This window comes from Apiospora aurea (assembly GCF_038362705.1).
Source record: "Apiospora aurea strain CBS 24483 chromosome Unknown utg000009l_segment0_segment0, whole genome shotgun sequence".
NCBI lineage: Eukaryota > Fungi > Ascomycota > Sordariomycetes > Amphisphaeriales > Apiosporaceae > Apiospora > Apiospora aurea.
In genome coordinates, this window is record NW_027117396.1 from 498,254 (window position 1) to 521,632 (window position 23,379).

Sequence of the window (23,379 nt, forward strand, 5' to 3'; positions counted from 1 at the left end):
CACTACCTGGACAACGTACAGTCTTTCACAGTCCATCCCGGCATGCAGTTCCAGATAGCCAAGTCGTGAAGTAACGGATTACATTCCGGTAGTGGTCGGACAACTCCACCGCTGTCTTCAAGACGTTAACATAGAACCGAAACCAGCCGACCAACGCACCTTTTAAACGAACTTCCTCGACAATGAATCCCAATCAACGCACCGAACGAGACGATTCTGCTTCCCCAATGTCGGGAACCCCCATGGATGTGACACCATCCCCGGGTAGCTCTCGTCGACCTACGATAGCACGGGCATCTAGCGGCCCTCCTGGGACAAGCTCGCTTCATCGTGAATTTCTCCCTTTGGATGATGGGCTAGGCAGAGGGCTCGGAGAAGCGTCCGATTACTTGAATGGCGGATTGCCTCATGAACTCCCTTCGCCTCGTGATGGCTCGACTGCTGCTTCTCCGTCGGGCATCCCTAGGGTAAACCGCCAACCGGCCCATCTTGATGGATCACTACCTGATGCCTTGCCCTCGAGGCGACGCAGTGTGCAGTTTGCCAGAGACGACCAGGTGCTCGAGGCACCGCCCGAATTTGGACACATCCGACAGGACTCTGGAGACTCGACCGATGCGTTCGGGCGCTCTCGCAGTGAACGGTTCATGTCCAGGTTGAAATCCTTGGCCGCCACCGGAGGAGCACCAGGCCCCAAATCGCCTGGATTATCTGACGGGTTCCCTTCGACGGCCAGTTCCCCTGTCGCAACTCGACCGAACCGAATTCCCGATACCTTGGACGAAGAGGGGAGCGATGCCGATGTGGAGGAGAGTGGCGATGAGGCAGACGGCGACGGGATGGGACAGCAAACTCCAAAAGCGACCCGTCGCAAGAGGATGCGCCGGCGCCTTAAGAATCTTGAGCTTAGATCAACCCAGAATACTCCAAAGATTGGTAATGAGATCGACTCGCCTGGGCCTAGTAGGTTCAGGACTATGGTGAGGCGGTCTACCATGCCTGACGCCACTGATCACCGAGGTGGTCTATCTGAGGGAGAGGGCCGAGACCATCTGACCGGCACACAGCGAAGGGCATGGGGCCGTGGGGCTTCGTGGGTCGGGAACCCTCGGTATGACACTGCCGGCGAGGAACCCGATAGCCCGCGAGCGGCTCGCATGCATAGGCGTAGGATATCTGAGATGTTTGGTGGAGGTGGTGGAGGAGGCGTCTCCGAGGGCGATGCGATGAGCCCTCGCAGACCATTGTTCGGGGCTGATAGAGCTACAACCTTTGGTGTCCAGCGCTGGAAGCAAGTGAAGAACACCTTCAAACTACTTGGCGGCAAGAAGAAGACGGATCAGTTCGATTTACACAAATCGGCCGAGCTAATGGCCGAGCTCAGAGCTGTAACGCCAGCAGTTGTCATGTTCGCCAGCATGCTGCAGAGAGACGAGCACGGCAACAAGCGCATACCAGTCCTGCTTGAACAGGTTAAGATCAGGGTCTTGGACAGCAAGCCTGACAAGAGCGATAAAGATGATAACAGCCGTGAACGCCATTCGATTTTCACCTTCGCCCTGGAGTACGGCAGCGGTCCCAGTCGAATGACATGGACTGTGGAACGCTCGATCACCGACATTATCAACCTCCACGCACGCTACAAGCTTTCGCTGAACAACCAATACCTGCCGACTGCGGCCTTGCGCAAGAAGCCGAAGCAACCTCATTTCCCGTACTCAGCATTCCCGTACCTCCGAGGTGCTCGCGGGGCTGATGACTCCGACGAGGATGAAAAAGCTCCGGAAGCACGGGGAGACGAGACTGTTGCTGAAGCTACCGCAGGAGAAATGACAGCCGCGGAGGGAACAGCAAGTGAGGCGGACCGGCCCGCAACGGCTAGGAGAAGGAAGTCACGCATGGGCTTACTGGGTAGACGCCAGTCGTCCAGCATGGCAGAAGGACTTGAAGGGTCCAATCTGAATCCCCAGAAAGCCGAATTGGAAGCCGCGATGAAGAGGCAGAGATTTGTGGAGCGACAACGGGCGTTGTTGGAGAAATACCTGCAAGAAATGGTGCATTGGTTGATGTTCCGAGCTGACAGCAATCGTTTGTGTCGTTTCTTAGAACTGTCTGCACTTGGAGTTCGCCTTGCTGCTGAAGGAACGTATCATGGCAAGGAGTGCTACCTCCATATCCAATCGTCGAAAGGTATCGATTTTCGAAGAGTCCTTACTCCATCGAAAGTTATCGCGAGGCACACTCGCAAATGGTTTCTTGTGCGGCAGAACTATATCGTCGTGGTCGAGTCTCCTTCGAACATGAATATCTACGATGTCTATCTTGTCGATCCCCGATTCAGGATCGTGGCAAAACAGAACAAGCTGAAGTCGCTCAAAGGAAAGTCGAAACAGAAGGGCAAAGAAAAGGAAGGTCTCGTCCAAAACGACAAGGACGACGAGGTTACTGAGGATGAGGATGTCTCAGGCAATCACCATTCGGTGAAGATCTACACTTCGGAACGCAAAATTAAATTGTTTTCGCGTAACGGCCATCTAATGCGGCAGTTCGACCAATCCGTCAACGAAATGCTGAAGAACACGCCATGGCATGAACACCAGAGATTTGACAGTTTTGCTCCCGTTCGAACCGGTGTGTTTGCTCAATGGCTAGTCGACGGCCGTGACTACATGTGGAATCTATCGCGTGCCATTAGCATGGCACAGGATGTGATCTACATCCACGACTGGTGGCTCAGCCCCGAGTTATACATGCGACGGCCGGCCGCTATCAGTCACAAGTGGCGACTGGACAGACTGCTCCAGAAGAAGGCCCAAGAAGGTGTCAAGATCTTCGTCATCGTTTACAGAAACGTCGAGCAAGCCATCCCTATTGACTCGGAGTACACCAAGTCTTCGCTTCTTCACCTCCATTCCAACATCATGGTGCAGAGATCTCCGAACCAGCTGAAGAAAAACCAGTTCTTCTACGCCCATCACGAGAAACTTTGCATTATCGACCATGATATTGCATTCCTAGGCGGGATCGATCTTTGCTTCGGGCGTTGGGATAGTCCGCAGCATCCATTGACCGACGATCGTCCCACCGGTTTCGAACCTAACTCGGAAGTACCGAAGGATTCCGAGCACTGTCAGATGTACCCTGGCAAGGACTACTCAAACCCTCGTGTCCTCGACTTCTTCAAGCTCAATGAGCCGTACGAGGAAATGTACGACCGAAGCAGGACCCCTAGAATGCCCTGGCATGATATTGCCATGCAAGTTGTTGGCCAGCCTGCGCGAGACCTCACCCGCCACTTCATTCAGCGATGGAATTACCTGCGTAGAGAACGGAAGCCCACGCGGCCCATACCATTTCTGCTCCCCCTCCGGATACAAATCATGCCGACCTTGAGCAGCTGGGGCTTTCTGGTACGTGTGAGGTCCAAATCCTAAGGTCTGCTGGCGACTGGTCGTTGGGTTATCCAAAGGATCTCGTTGAGCACAGCATACAGAATGCGTATGTTGAGCTCATCGAACGCTCCGATCACTTTGTCTACATGGAGAACCAGTTTTTCATCACAAGCACAGAGACTCTGGGCACCAAAGTACACAATCGAATCGGCGATGCGCTTGTTGAACGCATCATCAAAGCGCACGAGCGCGGCGAGGACTGGCAGGCATGTATAATGATCCCTCTCATGCCAGGATTCCAGAACACGGTGGCTCAAGACTCGGGAAGTAGCGTCCGGTTGATCATGCAATTCCAATACCGTAGCATCTGCCGAGGTCCTAACTCGATCTTCGGCCGCTTGCGTGAAGCAGGAATCGAGCCGGAGGAGTATATCCAGTTCTACAGCTTGAGACAATGGGGAAAGCTGAGGAACACCCATCTGGTGACCGAACAGCTTTATATCCATGCCAAGACTCTCATCGTCGATGACCGGGTCGTTCTCATTGGTTCTGCAAACATTAACGAACGTTCAATGTTGGGCAACAGAGACTCCGAGCTTGCGGCTGTTGTCAGAGATACTGAGACCTTCTGGTCTACCATGGCAGGTCAACCGTACGAAGTCGGCAGATATGCCCACTCTCTTCGTGTGCGCCTCATGCGTGAGCATCTCGGACTACCGGTCGATGAAATCACAGAAAATGAAAGAGCCGAGGAAGAAGCCGCAAACGAAGCCTTGTATGAATCGGAGATGGACCACATCTATGGTACCGACGAGCAGGATCTGGACCAGGAGCCGGACCAGGAGCCGGGCCAGGAGCCGGGCCAGGAAGAGGAACATCTTGCTCCTACCGCAGGACCTAGCTCGCTCCGTCCGGCGCCGTCGCATGGTAACAGCTTCAACCACGACGCCACTGCTACTGAGGATCCCGGGTTTACATCATCCGAAAGCTCCTCATCGGAAACCAATAGGAGACGACAGGACGAGGCCCAAAACAAAGTTAAACTCGATGCTGCTCTGGAAGGAGCTGATACTGATCATTGGAAGGCAGCGAAAGAGAAGGGTATCGATAGACTCCGAGATACTGCTATCGTGAACGGCCATGAGGTTCTACTGAACCCCCAACACAACTTAGCGACTACCACCTCCCATGTATCAAGTCGAGAATCCGTCGAGCAGAATACTGGGAAGGGTAACGACCAGCTGCCGCCTCCCGAGTTTCATCGCCAAACGACAGCCGAGCTTGGCTTGCCACGGTTGACTCAACTTCCGAATCTGCCAACGACTAACGACACAGATATCGGTGGCCCCTCGGACAAACCCAACCCGCTTGCAGCAGATATACAGGCTGCAGTCATCGATAAGGATTGCATGCTTGATCCACTGGACCCAGCGTTCTGGGATGATATCTGGAATCGTGTGGCCGCTAACAACACAAAGCTCTACCGTCGGGTCTTTAGGTGCATGCCGGACAGCGAGGTCACCACGTGGAAAGATTACCAGGACTTCGAAGACTATGCCACGCGTTTCCACGAAAGCATGACTGGCGAAAAGAAGAGCAAAGAGTCTGAAATGAAGGGACCGAACGGGCAAGCTGGCGGTTCCAGCATAGGTGTGGCGGTGCTTCCAGCAGGCCAAAACGGTCCAACCGGCGCAGAGTTGTCTGAGAAGAGCGAGGGCAACCATGGATCAGGGCCGCACATTGAAGTACCCTCCATTGGCGGAGATGCTGCCCTCAATGAAAAGGCCCCCGCATCCGAATCTCATGATGCGGAGCAGCCGGCCAAACCGAAAATCAGTTTCAACCCGGATAATCTGAATGCACGACCAGCAACGGCCGAACCGCCGTCCCCAATCCAGTCTGGGGGGAGATACCATTCCCTGTTCTTGAGGGCACGGTCGATAGCACGACGCAAGCACAAAAGACACGCGACCGGCGAACGACATTCTCCTCGACCGACAAGCCGCCTTCGTCGTCAGGTGGTGGCAACCCGCCCATGACGGCGTCGGGCTCAACGCGCCGCCGCCGCCGCGCTACGACGAAGGGTAGCCGACGAGGACCCGTCTTCCCGTATGAAGTTCTTGGAGTTAACGAGGCCGAGGATCTGTGCAACTTGGTCCAAGGTCATCTAGTTCAGTTCCCGTACGACTGGCTCGAGAGCGAAGAGAAGGGTGACCATTGGCTCTATCAAGCCGATCTACTGGCACCCAAGGAGATTTAGTAAGTCCAATCGCCTTTCCACCCCCTCCCCTTTATTTTACTAGAAGTACGTGCTAACCAAGCTACCTGCGCAGTGACTAAACTAAATCTCTCTTCCTGGCCCACTGCTACTACTATATACGGTACATCGCGCAAATGCTTGCTAGGATGCCTGGCGTGCCCTTAACGTCAGTTTTCTATTCACGCTGCATGTAACACAGGCAGGCACAGGCAAGTATATGACACCTACAGCTCCGTCGTCCCATAGTTTTGCCCGCGTGATGGGTATGGCCCAGAATATCACCCGGAAACATGTCCCAGGTGCCCGAGCACGCCCATATCGTATGGTGTCGAATATAAAGAGGCAAGAAAAATAGCGGTAGATTGCTGCTTCTTTGCTTCTCCCTTTCTTTATCTTCTCTATAGCATGGAACTATCTCGGGTCAGTGTTCATTCTGGAGGTCGGCCAAGGAAGGACCTAGAAGCTCGCATGGACGGATTCGGAACGCATGGCACAAGGGGCACCAAAATACACATAGACAACAGGGCCGTATTTCTGCTTGTTAAATGGCCCCCTGGAGTGTGGGTTTGGGTGTTGTTATATCTGCTGCTTGTTCATACATATGTATATATAAGCTACTCCCTTTTTAATCATGGATTCTAGCAAAATACAGTTTACTGCAATACTGTCCAGATCATCCAGCATACCGTATTATACACTACAGTTAAGGGCTTGACATTTCAATCATGAGCATCTGATCATCAAAGACCATCCTTAGTGTCGTTTAGCTCCGATACTTGGAGGTATATATCTCTTATGCTCTTGAGAAGCAGAAGTTGGATCCAGAAACCCAGTTAGCCATATTGAATCTATTCTTATCATCGATACACTCGTCATAACGTATACATGTCTGCTTGTTGGCCTAAACCACAATGGAATGCCTTTGCTGCGACAACCGATGTCGCAAATGGCGCGGTCGCAAATGGCGCGGTCGCTCGCGGTCCCCGACTTAGATTTCAAAGACCTCGCCAACGCCGTAGCCGCCGCCCCTCCGCGTGTCCACAAGATCCAGACGCCAGCCCTCCCAGTTCTTGAGGCCGCGCTTGATCTCCTTGATGCGCTCCAGGCGCTTCTTGGCGTCCTCCTCGTGGGCGCGCCGGAACGCGTCCTCGTCGAACTCGAGGTCATCGTCCTCGAGGAGCCCCTCATCGTCGCCTCCCTTCTCGCCCGCGGGCGAAGCCCCAGTGAGTGCGTTGAGCCCGTTCGTGAAGAAGTCGCCCAGGCCCGTGCCCCGACCCGACGCCTTGCGCGCGGCGCTCGCCGGCGACAGTGGTCCGGAAAGGTCAATGTTGGTGAAGTCGCCGCTGGGCGAAGCTTCTTCGCCTTCGGCGCCCGCTTCCATGTCCCGCCGGCGCTGGTGCCAGATGCCGCGGCGCAGGTCGTAGATCTCGGCTTCAAGGTCACGGATCTTCTTCTCGAGCCGTTGGCGTTCCTCGTTCTCGAGCTCATCGATACCGTCCTCGTCGCCTCCGCCTTCGGCCGCGTCCTTCTTGCGGAGCTTGGTGTTCTCGGCCTCGAGCCGTTCGACCTTGGACTTGAGCTCCGCCGTCTCCTTCTCGGCAGCTTCCTTCTCGCGTCGCAGAGCTTGCGTTCGGCTGTCGTTTTCCTTGTGCAAATTGCCGAGAGCCTGGACTTTTTTGTCCAGGGCGTCGTGCTTCTTCTGAAGCTCCGCGAGGGATTCGTTCAGGGTGGCGTTCTCCTGCTCCAGCGTCTTGACGCGAGTCTCGGCGCTGGTCCGGCTGCTGCCCTCGCGCACGGCTTTCTCGGTCGTGCGCTCGAGGTTTCGCTTTAGATCCACAAGCTCGCGGGTGGCCTTGGAGGCAGCCTGCTCGGCGCGCGCCAGCTTCTCTTCCAGCGCGGCAATCTGGTCCTTGTCTGTGCCGCCGGAGGCTTCTTGGCGAGCGGCCTGCGCACGAAGGCGCGAGAGCTCCAGCTCCATGTTCTCGATGGTGGCAGATTTGGAGTCAAGCTGGGCCTGGAGCTCAACAGCGGGCGGAGATGATGCTGCGATCGATGGCGAGGAGCCATGGCCTCGACGGGAGGCGGCCGACTGCAATTGGTTGTTCTGGCGCTGGAGGGAAGCGATTTCTGCTTGCTGTAGGGAGGAGTTGTTAGCATGAGCCCGTATAGGCTATAGTTATTGATGTACGCACCAGCTTCTCGACCTCGCCGCCCACACCGGTGTCGGCCTTCTTGTCGTCGCCGCCGGTCTCGCGCAGGTCGTCGAGCTCCCCCTCGGCTTTCTGCCATCTCTTCTCGGCATCGGCAGCCTCTTTGGCGAGCCTCTTGTTTTCCTTCTCCAGGTCCTCGATGCGCGCAACCTGTTTCCGATAGATATCAGCAGCGCTTGCCACCTCACCGTCGGGGGTGGAGAAGGGAAAGCCAGGGGAGAGAGGGCCGCCTGCCTTGAAGGAGGCGGACCGCATCTTGGACTGGACGGAGGGTGACGTCACATCTGGGGTTCCAGCTTCGCCACCGGTGACGGCGTTGCTCTCGAGCTTGAGGCCTTGAATTGCCGGAGGGATGGGCGGGATTGAGAGTTTCTTCTCTTTTGTGTCGTCTGCCGCAGCGGTGTCGTCGGCTGGAGCTTCGGCCTCAGGCTCGGCCTCCGGGTCGTCATTGGCGGCGGGTGTAGGTTCCTCCTTCTCTTCCTTGTCCTTCTTGTCCTTCTTGGAGGAGCCGCCCGACTTCTTTGCGTTCTTCTTCTTCAGAGCCTCGACCTGGTTTGCGCATTGAAGCGGTTAGCCGGGTGGTTCGCCTAGTAGAGGTGCAATGGGCAGTGTGCAGTTAGCTGTGCAGTACCTACCCTCTTCTTGGCGGCGGCCAGCTTCTCAGCCTTCTCAGCGTCGTCGGCCATGGTGACTGTCGCAGGATGGTGTCAGAGAAAGCGACTGGGGGTGTTTGCAGTATTCGTACTCGAGATAGTTCAATTGTCGTGGGCGGGGATGGGGCAATCGCTTGCTGTTGCTGTTGCTGTTGCTGCTCGTCTTACGTACTGGGAGCCTCCGTGAACAGCATGGCCACAGCTACCAACAATTGACCTGTCGATTGGGCGTACGGAGTACCGAAGTACATCCTGCCTGCCCACTTACCTAATATCGACGGGACTATCTATTATAGGTAGCTGCAGCCTACCTACCACCTACCCAAACAGCCAAATGCACCACCTATTAGGTTACCCATTTCGGGCTCTATGTGCCGCACCAGCCACACCACCTTCCACCACTCACATTGCTTGCTGCCGTCACTAGTCACAGGTATGACTTCTTGATCTCGAGCAAGTCGAGTGCCTCACATTGATCGGAAGTCAAATCTCAGGCGTACAGTGATACAACTTTCCGGAATTCCTGGAAAGGACAGAAAATCATCCTCATACACCCCGCGCCAGCCTCTATGCGCAGGCTGATCAGCAGCACTATGGCACAGAAAGCGAGCCCGAGACGGTTCGCTCCCCTGCAGCATGGAATAGCCGCCGCCGACCAGATGAGCAACTTGCCCAAGTTAAAAGGCATCGTCTTCGATGTCGATGGCACGCTGTGGTAAGTTTCCTCTTCTCTTTCTTCTTGCGTTTTCTTTACACTTTACATGGTCTTCACATCGAATATCGATCTGGCCAAATCATAATCCTTGTCCTGGCTTGCCAAGCCTGCCTGCCGGGGGTGGTGTAAGTCAGCCTCAGCTTGTAGGTGACGGGCCCGATGCAAGAAGTCCTGTTTCCCCAAACTTTATGAACGACTGCTTGGACTGCCCAAGAACCTCATAAAAGGTCTCTCTTCTTGCGGGCATCAAGCAGTCCTGGTATCAGTCGTCACCGAGCCTTTATAATCTTAGTCATCAGCTATACACATGACATGGTGTTTGGATGTTAGCCCAAATCAGAGGCTACAATTCGTACCACGATGCGATACATACCCTCCTCCCCCCGAACCAATTCACTCTTCACTAACACCCATCCCCTCCACAGCGAGCCCCAGAACCACATGTTCAGCGAGATGCGCAGCGTCCTCGGCATCCCCAAGTCGGTCGACATCCTGGAGCACGTCTACTCGCTCTCGCCGCCCTCGGCCCAGCACGAGGCCATGGAGTCCATCCGCGCCATCGAGCGCCGCGAGATGGCCCGCCAGATGCCCCAGCCGGGCCTCGCCGAGCTCATGGCCTACCTCGACCGCCGCGGCGTCCCCAAGGCCATCTGCACCCGCAACTTCGACGCCCCCGTCAACCACCTGCTGACCAAGTTCCTGCCCGGCTCCGTCTTCCACCCCGTCATCACCCGCGAGTTCCGCCCGCCCAAGCCGGACCCCGCCGGCATCCTCTTCATCGCTCGGAGCTGGGGCCTCGTGCGGTCCGCCGCCGCCGGCCCCGGCCCCAGCCCCAAGGACGCGCCCAACGGGAACCCGCCAGCGGGCGGGGATGCGGCAGAGGAATTGGGGGATGCGAGCGGGCTTATCATGGTGGGGGATAGCATCGATGATATGACGGCAGGCCGAAAGGCGGGAGCTGCAACTGTACTGCTGGTCAACAAGGTAAACGAGCACCTGTCAGAACACGCGCACACGGACATGGTTATCACAAAGTTAGATGAGCTAGTTCATCTGCTAGAAAGGGGCTTCGCTGGCCACGACATAGCAGATAGTTGAGAACCTTCTCTCGAATAGGCAAACTCAAACATCCATCGGCGACAAACACAAATCCAAGGTTCGGCCAGCTCCGCATACGTCAAACAAAGGCTCTGGTTTCCAAAGTACCGTTTCGTCGCAGTTAATAGCTGTGTAACAACCGGAGAAGTTTCGAGTCAACACGGAGATTTGGGTCAAGCAAACTCTCTCAAAACTGTAGTCCATAGTGCGTGATAGTTACGACGTGTCCACAGACCTCGCGACATGCTCTGTTCGTGGCTGCGGCGCGTTTGGGATGTCTACAAATGACATGCTCATACCAAGGTGCTCTCCTTTCCATGCAACATGATGATGCCTATAACGACTATCAAGACCAGACATCCATAGCTAAAGACCCCCAAATTGCTTTAGGCCCCTGAACTCCCCTTGACGTCACGGCTTACAGTCAACGTAATGTGATCTCAGAGTATACATACTTGGAGCATAGCTACCACACGATCATTGCCCTCAAAATGGTTCAACGTGCCAACAGATAATCTCTCTCGAAGAGATACGGGTAAACCGTGACGGGAGGAGGCGCAAATCTAGTTGTGACTGCGGTCGACATAATGCGTACCAATCCACGGTAATAACTATTTTGGTGGGTATCCCGCACTGCCATATCCGCCGTTCGACGGCGGGAGGAAGGCGGCTTGTCGTCGGCTGTCTTTCCTCTGCTCGTCGGGCGTCTCTTTGCGCGGCGGCGGAGGAAGAGCACCTCCTGGACTAGGTCTTACGGGTAGTGTGAAAGTTGCTTGGCTCGCGCTAGCCGGTTGGTTTTTGTCAGGAGTCCCTGATCTGGGTACTGATGTAGACGTTGCCGATCGCTGGCCTAAACCCGGATGAGCTGCTGCACCAGCCGTACGTCCGAGGCTGCCGAGACCATTGCGCGTTGGCGACCGGTTTTGCGAATGGCTGGCTGCGTCCCGTGGGGATGAAATGGCTCCCGCAATGGGGATTTCTCCGGACGTGGGTGTATAACCACCATCACCTTGGTATGTTGGCGAATCGCTGGTACGTAACATGTCCTGTGTAGATGGTGAGAGCTGAGGTGCCAAGTGAGATTTCCGGTTGTCCTTCTCCATGAGGCCGACTGCCCAAGCCCGCAAGTCGACAGGCGTGCGCTTGGCCGCCTGGACAAATGGATCGCGCTCCTGTCAGGATACGTTAGTAAAGCTTTGTTCATATGCGCTCCCATCGTCGATTTCTTACAAAGAGTTCCTGGGGGGTTGGCCGCTCGTCAGGTGTTTTGGACAAGCATCTCTGAATCATGTCCTCAAGGATGGCCGGGAATGCATCGCTCTTGGGAAGTTTAGGCGCAGGCTCATGCACAATCTGCTGCAAGAGGTCCAGAATACCGGCGGGTGCTCCGTCGCCATCCGAAAGCTGCTCACTGGCAGCGAAGGGGAACTTGCCGATGGCCAGCTCCATGATGGAGAGGCCAAAACTCCAGACGTCGGATTTGACAGTATATCTCTCGCCCTGAATTCGTTCGGGTGCCATGTAAGTCGAGGTGCCGACGAAAGTGTCCGCAATAGAGTTGATCAGTTCTCCAGACACGCCGAAATCGCACAATTTGATGGAGCCCCTAGAGTTGACCAAGATGTTGGACGGCTTGATGTCGCGATGCATGATATGGTGCTTCTCATAGAGATAAGTCAGACCGCCCAGGGTAGCCTCTGCGATCTTGCCCAGCACATCGACTCGCACGGGGCCAAAGACACGAGACACGCGGTCCAGAGATCTGTAGTCAGCTCGTTAGCCCTGCCATGGTCGCGTAGCTTCCCTCGCCCGACTTACCCAACGTCCATGTATTCCATGCACATGATGACATCGTTGTGTTCGTTCAGGAACGCTCCGTAGAAGTTGACAATGTACTCGGAGTTGCAGCTGTGCATGATTTGGAGCTCGCGCACGATTCGCTTCCTCATTTCCTTCTTGGCCTCCACATGGATGATCTGATTACCCGGCATATCAGCACCCTGTCTTCAGTTTGGGTAAAGCATGCATGCTATACATACCTTGCGAGCCATGGTCGTCCCCGTGGGCAAATGCTTGATCTTGCTGACGGTACCGCCATTGCCTGAGCCGAGCTCCTTTATTATTTCCAGATCCTCCTGTCTCAGGTCCAGGTTGAACTCGATGCCGATTTCCAGCTGGGCTTCGTTGCCATCTTCATGTCGAGAGCCGCCGGCTCCCCAGCCAGACCCGGCGTTGTCGTTGTTGCTGGATGGCGCTTTCGGGGCGGCGGGTGTCAAGGCGAGACCCTTGACGTTCTTGCGCTTCATAGAGCGCGGTGCAAATGGATCGGCCATGTCGGACGGAGTAGCGACGGTCGATGGAGGGTGATTCGGATAGTGTCCAGACCAGACGACGGTTAGAGCGTGGGATCTGCGGCAGAAAAGCCCTTAGTGCCTTTGCGCAATCATGCAGCTATTCCGAGAGCAAGACTGAAGCAATGGGCGGCAGATGGCCGACCTGTGTCTGTCCTCTTGACAGGGCCAGGGGGCGCTTCGATTAGGCGGCACGTTGGGCGCGATAGGGAATTGTCTCGTACCCAAGGCGAACGAGCGATGTTACCCCGCGGGACTCAAGTCGAAATGCGGGCAAAGTAGGGAGGAAGGGAGGCAGGCTGTCTGGACAGGCCAGAAGGACCGGGTCAAGCAGCGATATGAGGAAGATGTTGTGTGAGAAGCGCAGCTGCCCAATCTGGAGGAGTGGCAGTAAGGCCCGTTGGTGTTGATAATGTTGTCGATGATGGCAGGTGAGTGCTTCCTTTTTCCCTGCTGTAACACACACATCCACCAGCGCGGGAGCTGGGTGGGCTTCCAATGGTCGGCTAGGCCAGTAATGTCGAAGAGCGTCGGCGACTGTGCGAGGTTTCTCGCCGTGGATGGTGGGGGCCCTTCTCAGGAGCTGGGAGAGGGGGTCCTGTAAGTCGGTCTGGAAGCGCCTAAGCGAGTCGGGGGCTTTTTTCTCTCTCGAAACAAGGCCAAATCAATCAATTTCTCAAGCAGTACGTCGACTGGGTCGGGTTGGAACAAAGCTCGCTTCGCTCCAATGGGGATCCAATGGGAAGGGTATATGTCACACTTAAGCTACCTACCCAACATGAAGCAGGTGCATACCATGCGCGGCAAGGAACCGGCCTTTTAAGTAAGTACAGGGCCGCTGGTTGGGCGCGGGAGGGCGAGGGCGAACAACTTTGTTCTTCCCAACTGAAGCTTTGGAGGATGGAAGCTGGAAGCTGGAGTGTGGTTTCGACTTGAGGGGAGAGAGTGTCGGGATGGATGCCCAGGAAGGCAGCGGGATGTACGCAAAATAGGTAGGTACATATATATCACCTACCTACCTACCTAAGTTCAAAAGATCGGGTGCTTGACGTTTCCCCCTTTGCTTCGTTCTGCTCTCCTCCCCCGAACAAAGAAAGCTCGATCTGATGGCAATGGCGTGTGTTGTGGTCAGTGTCCCTTAGCTTTGGGCCCAAGCAGCACTCTGTTCGGCCGTTTGGGTTGCACCACTCCTGAAAATCGCAAGATGGAGGAGGCAACAACGACCGCTTGCCACATGCAGTCTCAAGATACACCTGCACTTACAGAAATTTTGTAAAAATACAATATAATACATTGACACACATGCATGCGTGCCCTTCAATCTGTTTCCCAGAAGAGCTCATAGATAGACCCAATTGCCTGCCTCCTACCTAAGGTACCAACCTACCTACCAGCCTACCCTGGGTGTTATACGTTACCTACCTACATATCAACCCAAGCTTTTGTCATTTGCTCTGATACTGCGATATGAAACCTCTAGCCTTCAAAGCGTTTACAAACGTGACATGAGAGGTGGGCTTTCTGTCACACGAAGTGGCCCAGATGCCCTCCCATCTTGTCCTAGCCAGTCAGGACGGAGCTGACAGGTCCCGGTCCTATGTTATTGAAGCTGCCCATCATATCATATCCCCTTCTCTCCCGACCATTCGCAGTCTGACCTGCGCCGCTAATGTACGGCTCTCAGACGAAGGGGTTGGCAACGCGAAGATACCTCCTGAAGCCCCATCCAGCTGCTGCTGACTCAGCATATTATACCGCCACCATCTTGCAACCAGATCACCTGCAGTTATGAAGCCCTTTCACCTACCTACACATGCAGTGACCGAGCGCAGCTCATCGTCCAAAATCACTATGCTTCCTACTTTCATGGCTTGCAAGTGCCTTTTGAGTTTGATTTAAATACCGAAGGAAAAAAAGGAAAAAAAAAGAAACGAGGCGACGACCTCCTACACAGATGGCAAACCAAGACGACAAACGCACGTGGTGGGAATCGACTGCATGTTTATTACTATGGACCTCTACCATTAGGCCATCATAAGCAGTCATTGCTTGGGGGGACGTAAGGATATCAGCAGAACCCAAGTGTTAACTAGCATGAAAGCCAAGCACCGAGTGCGAGGCTGTCCATGCCGTGACCGTTTCCTAGCAATTTCGCTACTAAGGTATATGGTCTTGTACCCAGAACCATATCGTACCGTCACCGAGCCCCAATCATCAAGTCGTCAAGTGCAGAACCAGGAAGAGAACGCCGAGCATGCATGTTTGAATGCGGCGGAGCGCTTATCGGTCCTCAGCCCACTCGTTCTCGCGGCGGATCTGCTCCTCCTCCTCAGGTGTGAAGTCATTCGTAATGTTGAATGTCTTTCGGATTTCCTCAGGGGACTTGCCCTTGATCATGTTGGCCACGGTCTTGCAGCCGACGTCAAGAAGGGGCTTGATGTCGAGGTAGTTGGATGCAAGAATGATCTCAAACAACATCTCTTGGTCGACCTGCATGAACTTCTGGTCCCACTCCTCGATCTCGGTGGTTCGCTTGCGAGTATCAGACTCCTCCTCGTTCGAGGCGGGGGGATCACCACGGTGGTGTTCGCACCAATCGATGACCTTGCGCAGCACAGGCTCGGTAACCTACAGGTGAAAATTACGTTAGTAGAATGCAAACATTAGAAGAGCGACAGGAGCATCCAGGATGCAGACTAAGCGCGACATGACGAAATGCGGAGTTGTAGTTACTTACGTTGGGAATGGGGATGATCTCGGAAGCAGCGGCGTCGCCAAGATCCTCCAGCATGTTCTTGATCAACAAAGAACGCTCTGCAACGGCCTTATCCACGTCCATGACTTGGTTATCGTTGGACTGGAGGCGGACGATGGTAGTTTCGGAGGTGGCCATTTTGATGTTGGGTATCGTGTGTGAAGTTACGATTGCGGAGTATCCTTAAAGAGTTGCGGTCGTAATAGCCAGTTGGTGACGTTGTACCAATGGCCAAATGCTGGCTTTGTTGTTGCTGGAAAAGATTTGTCGCAGAGATGTGTGTTGGTTCTGGGATTATTGAGATGCAGTCAGAAGTGAAGCAAGCAAAGGTTGGATACTTAAGTCGGTGGATTGGGATTTGATTTGGGAAGTGAATGCAGGTGTAGTCAGTCGGATGGGGGTGGGGTGGCCAATAAATATGTAGGTCGGTGGAAGGAAGCCGTCAGCCTTCCCAAGGAGATGGAGAAAGGTGTTGCTGTGCAGGACCACCCACTGTGGACTGTGTTTGGGTCACAAGTGACAATAGGTCGGCTCGAATCGAACTTACATCTTCTCACAACCGGCAACTAAGTCGCTGTTTCTATTTTCCTTTCAACCAGGTAGGGGAGAGAGTCGTTGTTGCTGAATGCTGCTGAATGAAACAAGGGAAGTGGTAAGGACGTAGCAGGTAGGTATGATTAAACAAAGAGACCGAAAGAGCAGAATCAGTCAGACTGGCGATGGCCGGCTTTTTGTTGTTGACGGTGGGTTGGGGTGACAGCAGCGATCAAGTTCCTGACCGAGATGTTGTTACCTTGGGCGCCGGTCTAGGCAGTCATCACGCCGCTTCAGGGCAGGTTGTTGGTAAGGTTTAGAAGGCAGAAGGCAGCTATGGCGGCTTAGTGGGTCTGGTGGTGGGTGGTTTGTAGGCCGTGAACAATGATCCCTGTGGCAAGCCGAGCCATTTGAGCACTTAAGCAGAAGCCCATTCCATTTTTAGTGCGCGGATGCCTGCTGTGCGAGGGGATTCGCCCATTGCATTCAATGATTGACCAAGTTGAGTTGACCCCTCGAGCAATCCCAGGGTCCATTGGTGGGGCCATCTACCTACAGCACCTACAGATTCGGTATGACTCTTTGCCTTGCCCTTTGTCTTCCGTTATTTGCCCATCAAATGGCCTGAGCAGCTCTACTGTTTGGATGTCACGCTGAGTATCTCAGATGTTTGCACAAACCTACCTTGCCTAGGATCTATGTAACTAGCCGGTCGCATGAAAAGACGCATCCTCTATCAATGGAGGGATGTACAGTAAGTACCTAGCTAGGTGGCGGTTGGTTGATGGCCATCCTCTTATCAACTGGATCGATGTTACAGTAAGACTACATGTATGTGGCTCAGCACGGTTGGTTAGGGCCATGAAAAGCCATTGCAGTTCAATGCTGCCAACGTGCGCGCAGCACGAGATATGAGGTAAGTATTAGAACTCTCAGATGAGCGCTGAGGAAAGGAAAGAATCTATACCTCACGACCTTTTGTTGTATGTGTTAATTGTTGGACTGGTCAACCCCCGTTTTTGGTGGTGAAATTGGGAATCTGGTCGATCAATTTGCCTCTCCTTTACCAGGGAGCGATGACGCTTAAGCTGGTGGATATCACAGCACAACCTTGGAAATCGAAAAAGCAATAGAGAAAGGATTTTCTTCTTCTCTCTTTTAGTTTACTATACAGTAAGAAACATGAATCACCTAGTTGCATTGAAGAAAACCTCCTGGTCGAATTGAATCGCACATGTCCGCAAATAACAAGAGAATAGAAAGTCGGATCTGACTATGCATGTTAAAAGTTTGCTTGTATTCAATGTTATTTTGTTCATTGCATTTTCTTACATTCCCCCTTGGGCATATAAAGTCGTTATGCCCTTGTACTGCGAAAAAGCTATTTAGGTATATGCGTAAAGTAGCGCTTGATGTAAGTAACAGCTATTTGAACGTACGGAAATCGACGAATTCCAGATTTTGCTTCCTTGTGTAATCGATCACAGCGACTCCATAGTGCCAAAGATTAGATCATGTCCGGCTTCTGTGCGCCGTTACCCATTATGTAGTAGAAATGAAGAGAAATTGTCATAACAGAAGTGTAAACAGTATGCAAATCGGTTCTATCAGGCCCCAATGGGTATCCTCTGTATCAAGAGAAACCACAAGAGCGAGGCGACGAAGTGGTGACCATTGGGTGGGAGGTCGAATAGTATCTGGTAAGGAACACGAGAAGCAGATTCCGAACACCTTCACGTCCTGGAGGACAAGGGTGACAATAATAAAAGGAAGTGAAAAAAGAAGGGTATCTCTGAATGTTCTCCCTTAACCGTCTCTAGCCAAGAGCCATCCATTCGTAGTGGTAGTAGTAAAAAGGGAAGAAGGAGGGTGTGTGTGGTAAGGATAATAAAAAACGCGTCCAACGAAAGATAATACATCCGTTCATGTCGTGTACGTCGTCGGCCAAAGCTCTTCGCAGCTGGTCAAGCTCATCTTCTCGTCTCTAATTCTTTGTCTCTCTCCTAGAGCCCTTGGGCGTCTAGGAATCTCTCACCGAACTCTGCATCCTTCGGAGGGCGTCCCGATGTGCGTCCATCAAGTCACCTCGACGCATGCGCTCTTCGAAGAGGCGATCCGTGCGCTCCTTCTCCCAAAGCGATATTTGTTTGCGCTGCGCTTCTTGCTCCTTCTGGGACAGAAGCTTGAAGCGTCCCTGATCGATGCTTTGCCGAGCTGCGCCATCGCGGTTCAAGATGCCCGCGCCCAGAACAAGGGGGTTCTGGGATGCCGAGGCCATGAGGCTCTGGCTCCCGTTCGTGCCGTTCGTGCCGTTCGTGCCGGAAGGTATTATGGGCGTGCCCGCCCGGAGGTCCTGCGCCACAGATTGCCGGAAATTTTGCATTTTGGCTTCCCGTGCCGCTTGCGATGGTAGGGTTGAGTACCTTTGGGGTTGGTGTGAATCAAACGGCATCGCCTCAGCTGGGGCGGACGACAAGCGTGATGCCCCTCGTACGGTGGCTTGCATCGGGTTTTGCTTCGCCTCGACCGGAGAGGCTGCGTATTGCAGGCTCTGCTGGCGCATGAGTTTTTTTCTTTGGCTTAAAGGAAGATCGTCAGCATCTTGTACTGGCGATTGACGAGCCGGTTCAGCGTCGCTGGTGGCTTGAACCGGGTATCCTGCAATTTCTGGCACCATGTCGACCTGGGATCTGCTTCGAAGGAGCACCTCACGCATCCCAAGCAGCGTTTGAGGGCTAGAATAAGACACAACTCCTGCTACAGGCGGCCGTGTTTCGCCCGTTTGCTCCATTGACACACGCCTGGAGGACACAGGCGAGATTTTGGCCGACCCCACGGGCGATGCTGACTGCGGACTCGCGTGGAGCTCACCGCCAGTCTCCTCTTCGGGGATGGGCTGTCTCATGACCACGTCAGTCGACATACGGTGCGGCTGGTTAAACGACGGCCTCTTGAAGCTATGGCTTGGGCGGAGACTTGAGTCTTGCGCGGCTGTCATGACGGAATTGACCGAGACTCGGGAGTTGGATCGCGACATAGGGGTGGGCTCTGAAGGGGCGCTAGGCATCGGCATCACGGCGGGAGGTAGAGCGGCAGTAACAGCAGTCTGCTGAAGACCCTGGACATCTACCGGAGCGGCGGTTTCTTCGTCAACCGCGCCCTCGGCTGGGTTCGGTGGTACGTCCACCTTCAGCTCCTCCGGCTCAGGAGCATCTGCGAGAGCCAGGTGCTTTGCCCACTCGTTGGTTCGATAGGATTTAGCGACTCGCGAAAGGCTAGACGGTAAGCGGTCTTTGGTCAAGCTATTAGGCGTAGAGTCTGTCGAAGGTGCGGCCGATGACACTCTTTTCGGAGTGCCAATTACATCCTGGTTTTCCGCAGGAAGGTCCTTAGGCTTGATGTTTCCAGCCGTAGTCTGAACAGCGCTATTTCGAGCTGTCCTAGCACCAACAGTTTCGTCCATGACCGACGGGTTCAGGATATCGGTCGCAACGGTCTCTGCTGTAGACTCGGGCCGCATGTGTTTCTTCGTGCTATCGAGCCTGCGGAGTGCGTGTTTTCTGGCAATAGTTGCCGGGTTGTTGAGCAGGCCATTGCTGACTTCAATAGACGGAAGCTGACTTGACAGTTTGACAGTCTTTCGATCGTCATCGTCGTCGTCTGTCTTGTCGCCCTCGACGCTCATATCGTCAACGGTTGCGATAACTGACCCGTTACCGTCTTCTCCAGCGTTCCTTGGTTCTGTGACAAGGTCTTCTTGGCTTTCGCCCCCAGTCGGTGATAGGGGAGACGGAGATAGCGCTCCGGATCTTCTCTTCGAGACTGACGACTTGATCGAGCGGTGGGACAGTTTTCTAAATAGGTTTCCTGACTCGACCGACAATCGATTGCCCAAGGAACCCCGGGAATCTCTTTGACCGAAAGTGACAGACCGGTCTTCGTCGGCAAACGTTGCAAACGAAGATCGGTCATCTTCGTCGTCACTGTCTCGGTCCGCATGCTCTGGGATTTGGAATGGAAGAGGAATAATCTCGGGTGCAGCTGGTTTCGCAGGTGCGTTCTCGGCCATAACTGAAATTTGAGAGGCGGGCCGAGCAGGTTCGTTGGTATCTTTTTCGCTGTTGAGTTGAGCCGGTTCAGGCATTGCCGGCAAGCTATCGTCATTGGCGGGAGTTTCGTCTTGTGCCACCCGTACTGTAACGCTGCTCTCCTCTTTTGGATCAGGTGTAACGAGCCCGTCTGCGGAAGGTTGTGGCGGAGGTGCCGGAGAGGATTCCGGCAGTTCGGCTAGTTCAATGACCGTCTCGCCCGGTGTCTCCTTACTAATGTAGTCGTCGATCCGGCCGGGCTTTTCACCCACATCTCCAACACCGGAATCTTGCGAGATGCTAGGGCTCGTCGTATTTCTCTGGCCATATGTAGCCTCCCATTCCCGTCTCTCGCGAGCATTCTTAGCCTCCACCTGGCGGCCAAGGTTTGCTTCTTCCTCATCCATCTGTCTGCGAGCTTCCGCGCGGTCTTCAGCCCGCTTGGCCCGCCGCTCCTGTATAACTTTCCAGAGACGGAGTTGTGATATTATTCCAATCGCACAGAACAGAACAGTGAGCGCAAGCTCAACGCGCATTCCTTTGGTAATCGGGTAGGTAGTTGCGCCCAGAGGGAATAGGTTGGAGTTGAGATCCCAGATCCATGCCCAGAATTCCTTTAGTCCTGCTCGACTGAAACAGTCAATGCCCAGGACTATCACGGTGGCGCCAGTAAACGACATCAAAGCTATTAAACCATACGCTCTGGTGTATCGGCTGAAGTACAATGCAAAGCTTGCTAGCGTGAAGACGATAATGAAGACGGCCTTGCCGCTGGTATTACCCTGCAACAAACCGCCTTCATGGAGCGATAGCAACCACATACTGAAGCAGAAACCGCCGAGCAAGCAGCCCAGACTTTCTGTCAGATCTCTGAAGACGATTGCTCCGCCACCAAGTAACAGTCCAGTACATACAACCGCCACCACGTAAGCGCCTTGTATCCCGTTGGTGACTGGCAAGACCATGACATAGAGAATCAGAACCGTAGTACACAGACTGGATAAGTAAGCCGTCGAGCCGAACGCATTCAGCCAAGTGTTCTTGATGCCGATTAAGGTGTATACCACGCCTGTCGCGATGAGGATAGCACCGGCAACACCCCATCCTGGTGTAACAACTGGGGCCAGGGGAAGCTCGCCATCAGGCACCGTGGCTGTAGGGCAATTGTCAGAATCTTCACTGCAGGCGTCTGAACTCGAGGAGTTCACTGGCTTACCGTTAGAAATTGTCGTGTTGGTTGGCGTGTTGTTTCCATTCAGCGCCGAGGGGGCGGCTGTTGGGGACAGCACAGCCGTAGTGCTTGGAGCGTCCGAGGTCCGGGTCGTGCTGACTTCTGTGGTCTTCGCCGTTTCCGTGGCCGCTGGTGTTGCGGTGCTGGTTGGCGTCTCACCCCCAGGCGGCCCTGTCGTAGCCACAGCTGTGGTGTCCTGTCTTCGAACGGGACCCAACGCTTGAACCGTCGCTGCGTTGGACATCACCGCCAAACACACCACCACCCATGATCGTAAATTCCCGGATAACATCGTGGCAGCCTTCTGCTTCGAACAGGCAAGCGCAGCTGTGGCGAGGTCTTCCAGGCCTATGTCTCCCGACACACCACGTTGTCTCCAGTGGTAACCCGGTTGTCGACGTTCAAGACCTGTCACGAGGCATCATTGGAAGGGAGGGTTGGCGTGTATATCCTGACAAGCCTCAGAAACTTCCAGAGCAGACCGTGTAGGTCTGAAAACTCCGGGCAACGGGCTCTTAAGAAGCACGGCTGGAGGGCCTTGGATCCGCCAGACTGGTTCGAGGTGGGCAAGGAAAAGTTGTGACAAGGATGCTACTGGGCAGTGCCCACGACATGAGTCGGATGGCAGCCCGGGGATAGCCTTTGCTTGTGGAGGTGCCACAAGGTAGATCAAACAGGTTATAGCCAGGTCCAATATCACGCATGGGCCGTCAGGACAAGGCAGTGGGGGCTTTCTTTCATGCGAACGACGTGAAGACGGAACGATGACGAGAGGATGGGAATGTTTGGGGTCATTCGCAGCCGAAGAGAAGGGGAAGGAAAAAACTCAGCAACGGCAATCCAACCTGCCCGACTCGTGGCCCAATCGTGGGTTGGACTGTACTCTAACCTATTACTGCCAAGGTCCTGCAAGTACCGTACCATGGCGATGCTGCTCATCTCGGTAGTATGTATATCGCTGCTCCACTTGGGAAGGGCTGGCTGGCTGGCTCTGCCATGATGCCGAGCGAGGGCTGACAACAAGAAACACCCGATCAGAGGCGCCTATTCCCTCCGCTCGCCTGTGGGAGATTGGCAGCGACCGATCAGAGGTGCGACGATTCGACCAGAGGCGTGACCCAAATTTGCTTTGTGACCAGGGTTGAAGTCTGGTCCGCATCGGGTAGGCTTGGAGAAAGCCATCCCATCTTGTTAGTGCGTGGCCCCTCTGCGCCTCCCATCCCCGCCCCCATGGTACCTTGCGCCAAACGTCAAAGGGCCCCCTTCCCATGTGCAAACGCCGCTGGCTGGCGTGCACTGCGGAATATGACGCTTTTCAAGCCCCCCCGTTGCACGTATAAAGTGGGCAAGGTATAGAGTTCTGGGCGGAATTGCGAACTTGATCATTGCGGAGGGATGTGTCCGGTCGTGACGACACAACAGAGCAGTATACCTACCTAACTGAAAACACATGTATCTTTCTTCAGCTGTAGCGAGTCTCCAGAGGTAGCGGTCTACACCTCGTGGCTGCATTTCATGGCTGGGAGCATATAGAAGGGATCTGCGCCGCGGCTTGCTTTGGAAACAACAGAAGAAACGTGTGACCATATACCACCGGGAGGGGGGCTGATAAAGATGTCTCTCTGATGGCACCATCACGGATTGTCGTGTCGTGTCATTCGTAGCGGGACCCTGGCAAACAAAAATGTACCTAAACTCACATTTCCATGTGTGCGTGTATGTATGTATGTATGACTCCAGAGTAGGTAAGTAGGCCTGTATGTAAGTCGGTTACGTAGGATGCATGTGAAGCAGGTAGGCAGCAAACACACAACCACCGTGAACGCACTATTGACGGACCCATGCCCAGACGCGTCGAGCGGGCAGCAAGCAGCAAGCAGTCTGGCCACTGGCCGCCCCAACGGCGACGGGTACACTTGGTATTGGTTTCCGTCTTGAGGCGTTGCACTGCAGTTTGAGGCTTGCCAGCACACACGGTTGAGCGCTCCAGCATGGACTTTTTGCTGGATGGGTATTGGCGATTGGGGTCGCCCGTGGCAGAATAACAAAACATTGGTCGTTTCCGCTGCCTTTTCCCCCGAGCCGACCAGGC

The 23,379-nt window shown here is 54.3% G+C and overlaps 6 protein-coding genes across 6 annotated transcripts; 2 read left to right on the forward strand and 4 right to left on the reverse strand.

Moving 5' to 3' along the window:
• Positions 1-242: 242 nt before the first annotated feature.
• PG986_013266 (uncharacterized protein) lies at positions 243-5,652 on the forward strand (the record flags this gene model as incomplete). The annotated part of the gene is made up of 3 exons (XM_066849488.1): positions 243-3,410; positions 3,470-5,228; positions 5,291-5,652. 3 exons carry the CDS (start codon positions 243-245, stop codon positions 5,650-5,652), a joined length of 5,289 nt encoding a protein of 1,762 aa, XP_066693631.1.
• A 988-nt stretch (positions 5,653-6,640) lies between these two features.
• On the reverse strand, positions 6,641-8,548 carry PG986_013267 (uncharacterized protein; the record flags this gene model as incomplete). Its single annotated transcript, XM_066849489.1, has 3 exons — positions 6,641-7,786; positions 7,845-8,411; positions 8,498-8,548. The coding sequence occupies 3 exons, from the start codon at positions 8,546-8,548 to the stop codon at positions 6,641-6,643; spliced, it is 1,764 nt and encodes a 587-aa protein (XP_066693632.1).
• Positions 8,549-9,590: 1,042 nt separating this feature from the next.
• PG986_013268 (uncharacterized protein) lies at positions 9,591-10,328 on the forward strand (the record flags this gene model as incomplete). Its single annotated transcript, XM_066849490.1, has 1 exon — positions 9,591-10,328. One exon carries the CDS (start codon positions 9,591-9,593, stop codon positions 10,326-10,328), a length of 738 nt encoding a protein of 245 aa, XP_066693633.1.
• Positions 10,329-10,939: 611 nt separating this feature from the next.
• Positions 10,940-12,661, reverse strand: PG986_013269 (dual specificity protein kinase FUZ7; the record flags this gene model as incomplete). The annotated part of the gene is made up of 4 exons (XM_066849491.1): positions 10,940-11,500; positions 11,559-12,090; positions 12,147-12,304; positions 12,368-12,661. 4 exons carry the CDS (start codon positions 12,659-12,661, stop codon positions 10,940-10,942), a joined length of 1,545 nt encoding a protein of 514 aa, XP_066693634.1.
• A 2,298-nt stretch (positions 12,662-14,959) lies between these two features.
• Positions 14,960-15,572, reverse strand: PG986_013270 (Skp1 family- dimerization domain-containing protein; the record flags this gene model as incomplete). The annotated part of the gene is made up of 2 exons (XM_066849492.1): positions 14,960-15,307; positions 15,417-15,572. 2 exons carry the CDS (start codon positions 15,570-15,572, stop codon positions 14,960-14,962), a joined length of 504 nt encoding a protein of 167 aa, XP_066693635.1.
• A 2,416-nt stretch (positions 15,573-17,988) lies between these two features.
• PG986_013271 (uncharacterized protein) lies at positions 17,989-21,531 on the reverse strand (the record flags this gene model as incomplete). The annotated part of the gene is made up of 2 exons (XM_066849493.1): positions 17,989-21,209; positions 21,273-21,531. 2 exons carry the CDS (start codon positions 21,529-21,531, stop codon positions 17,989-17,991), a joined length of 3,480 nt encoding a protein of 1,159 aa, XP_066693636.1.
• Between the last annotated feature and the right edge of the window lie 1,848 nt (positions 21,532-23,379).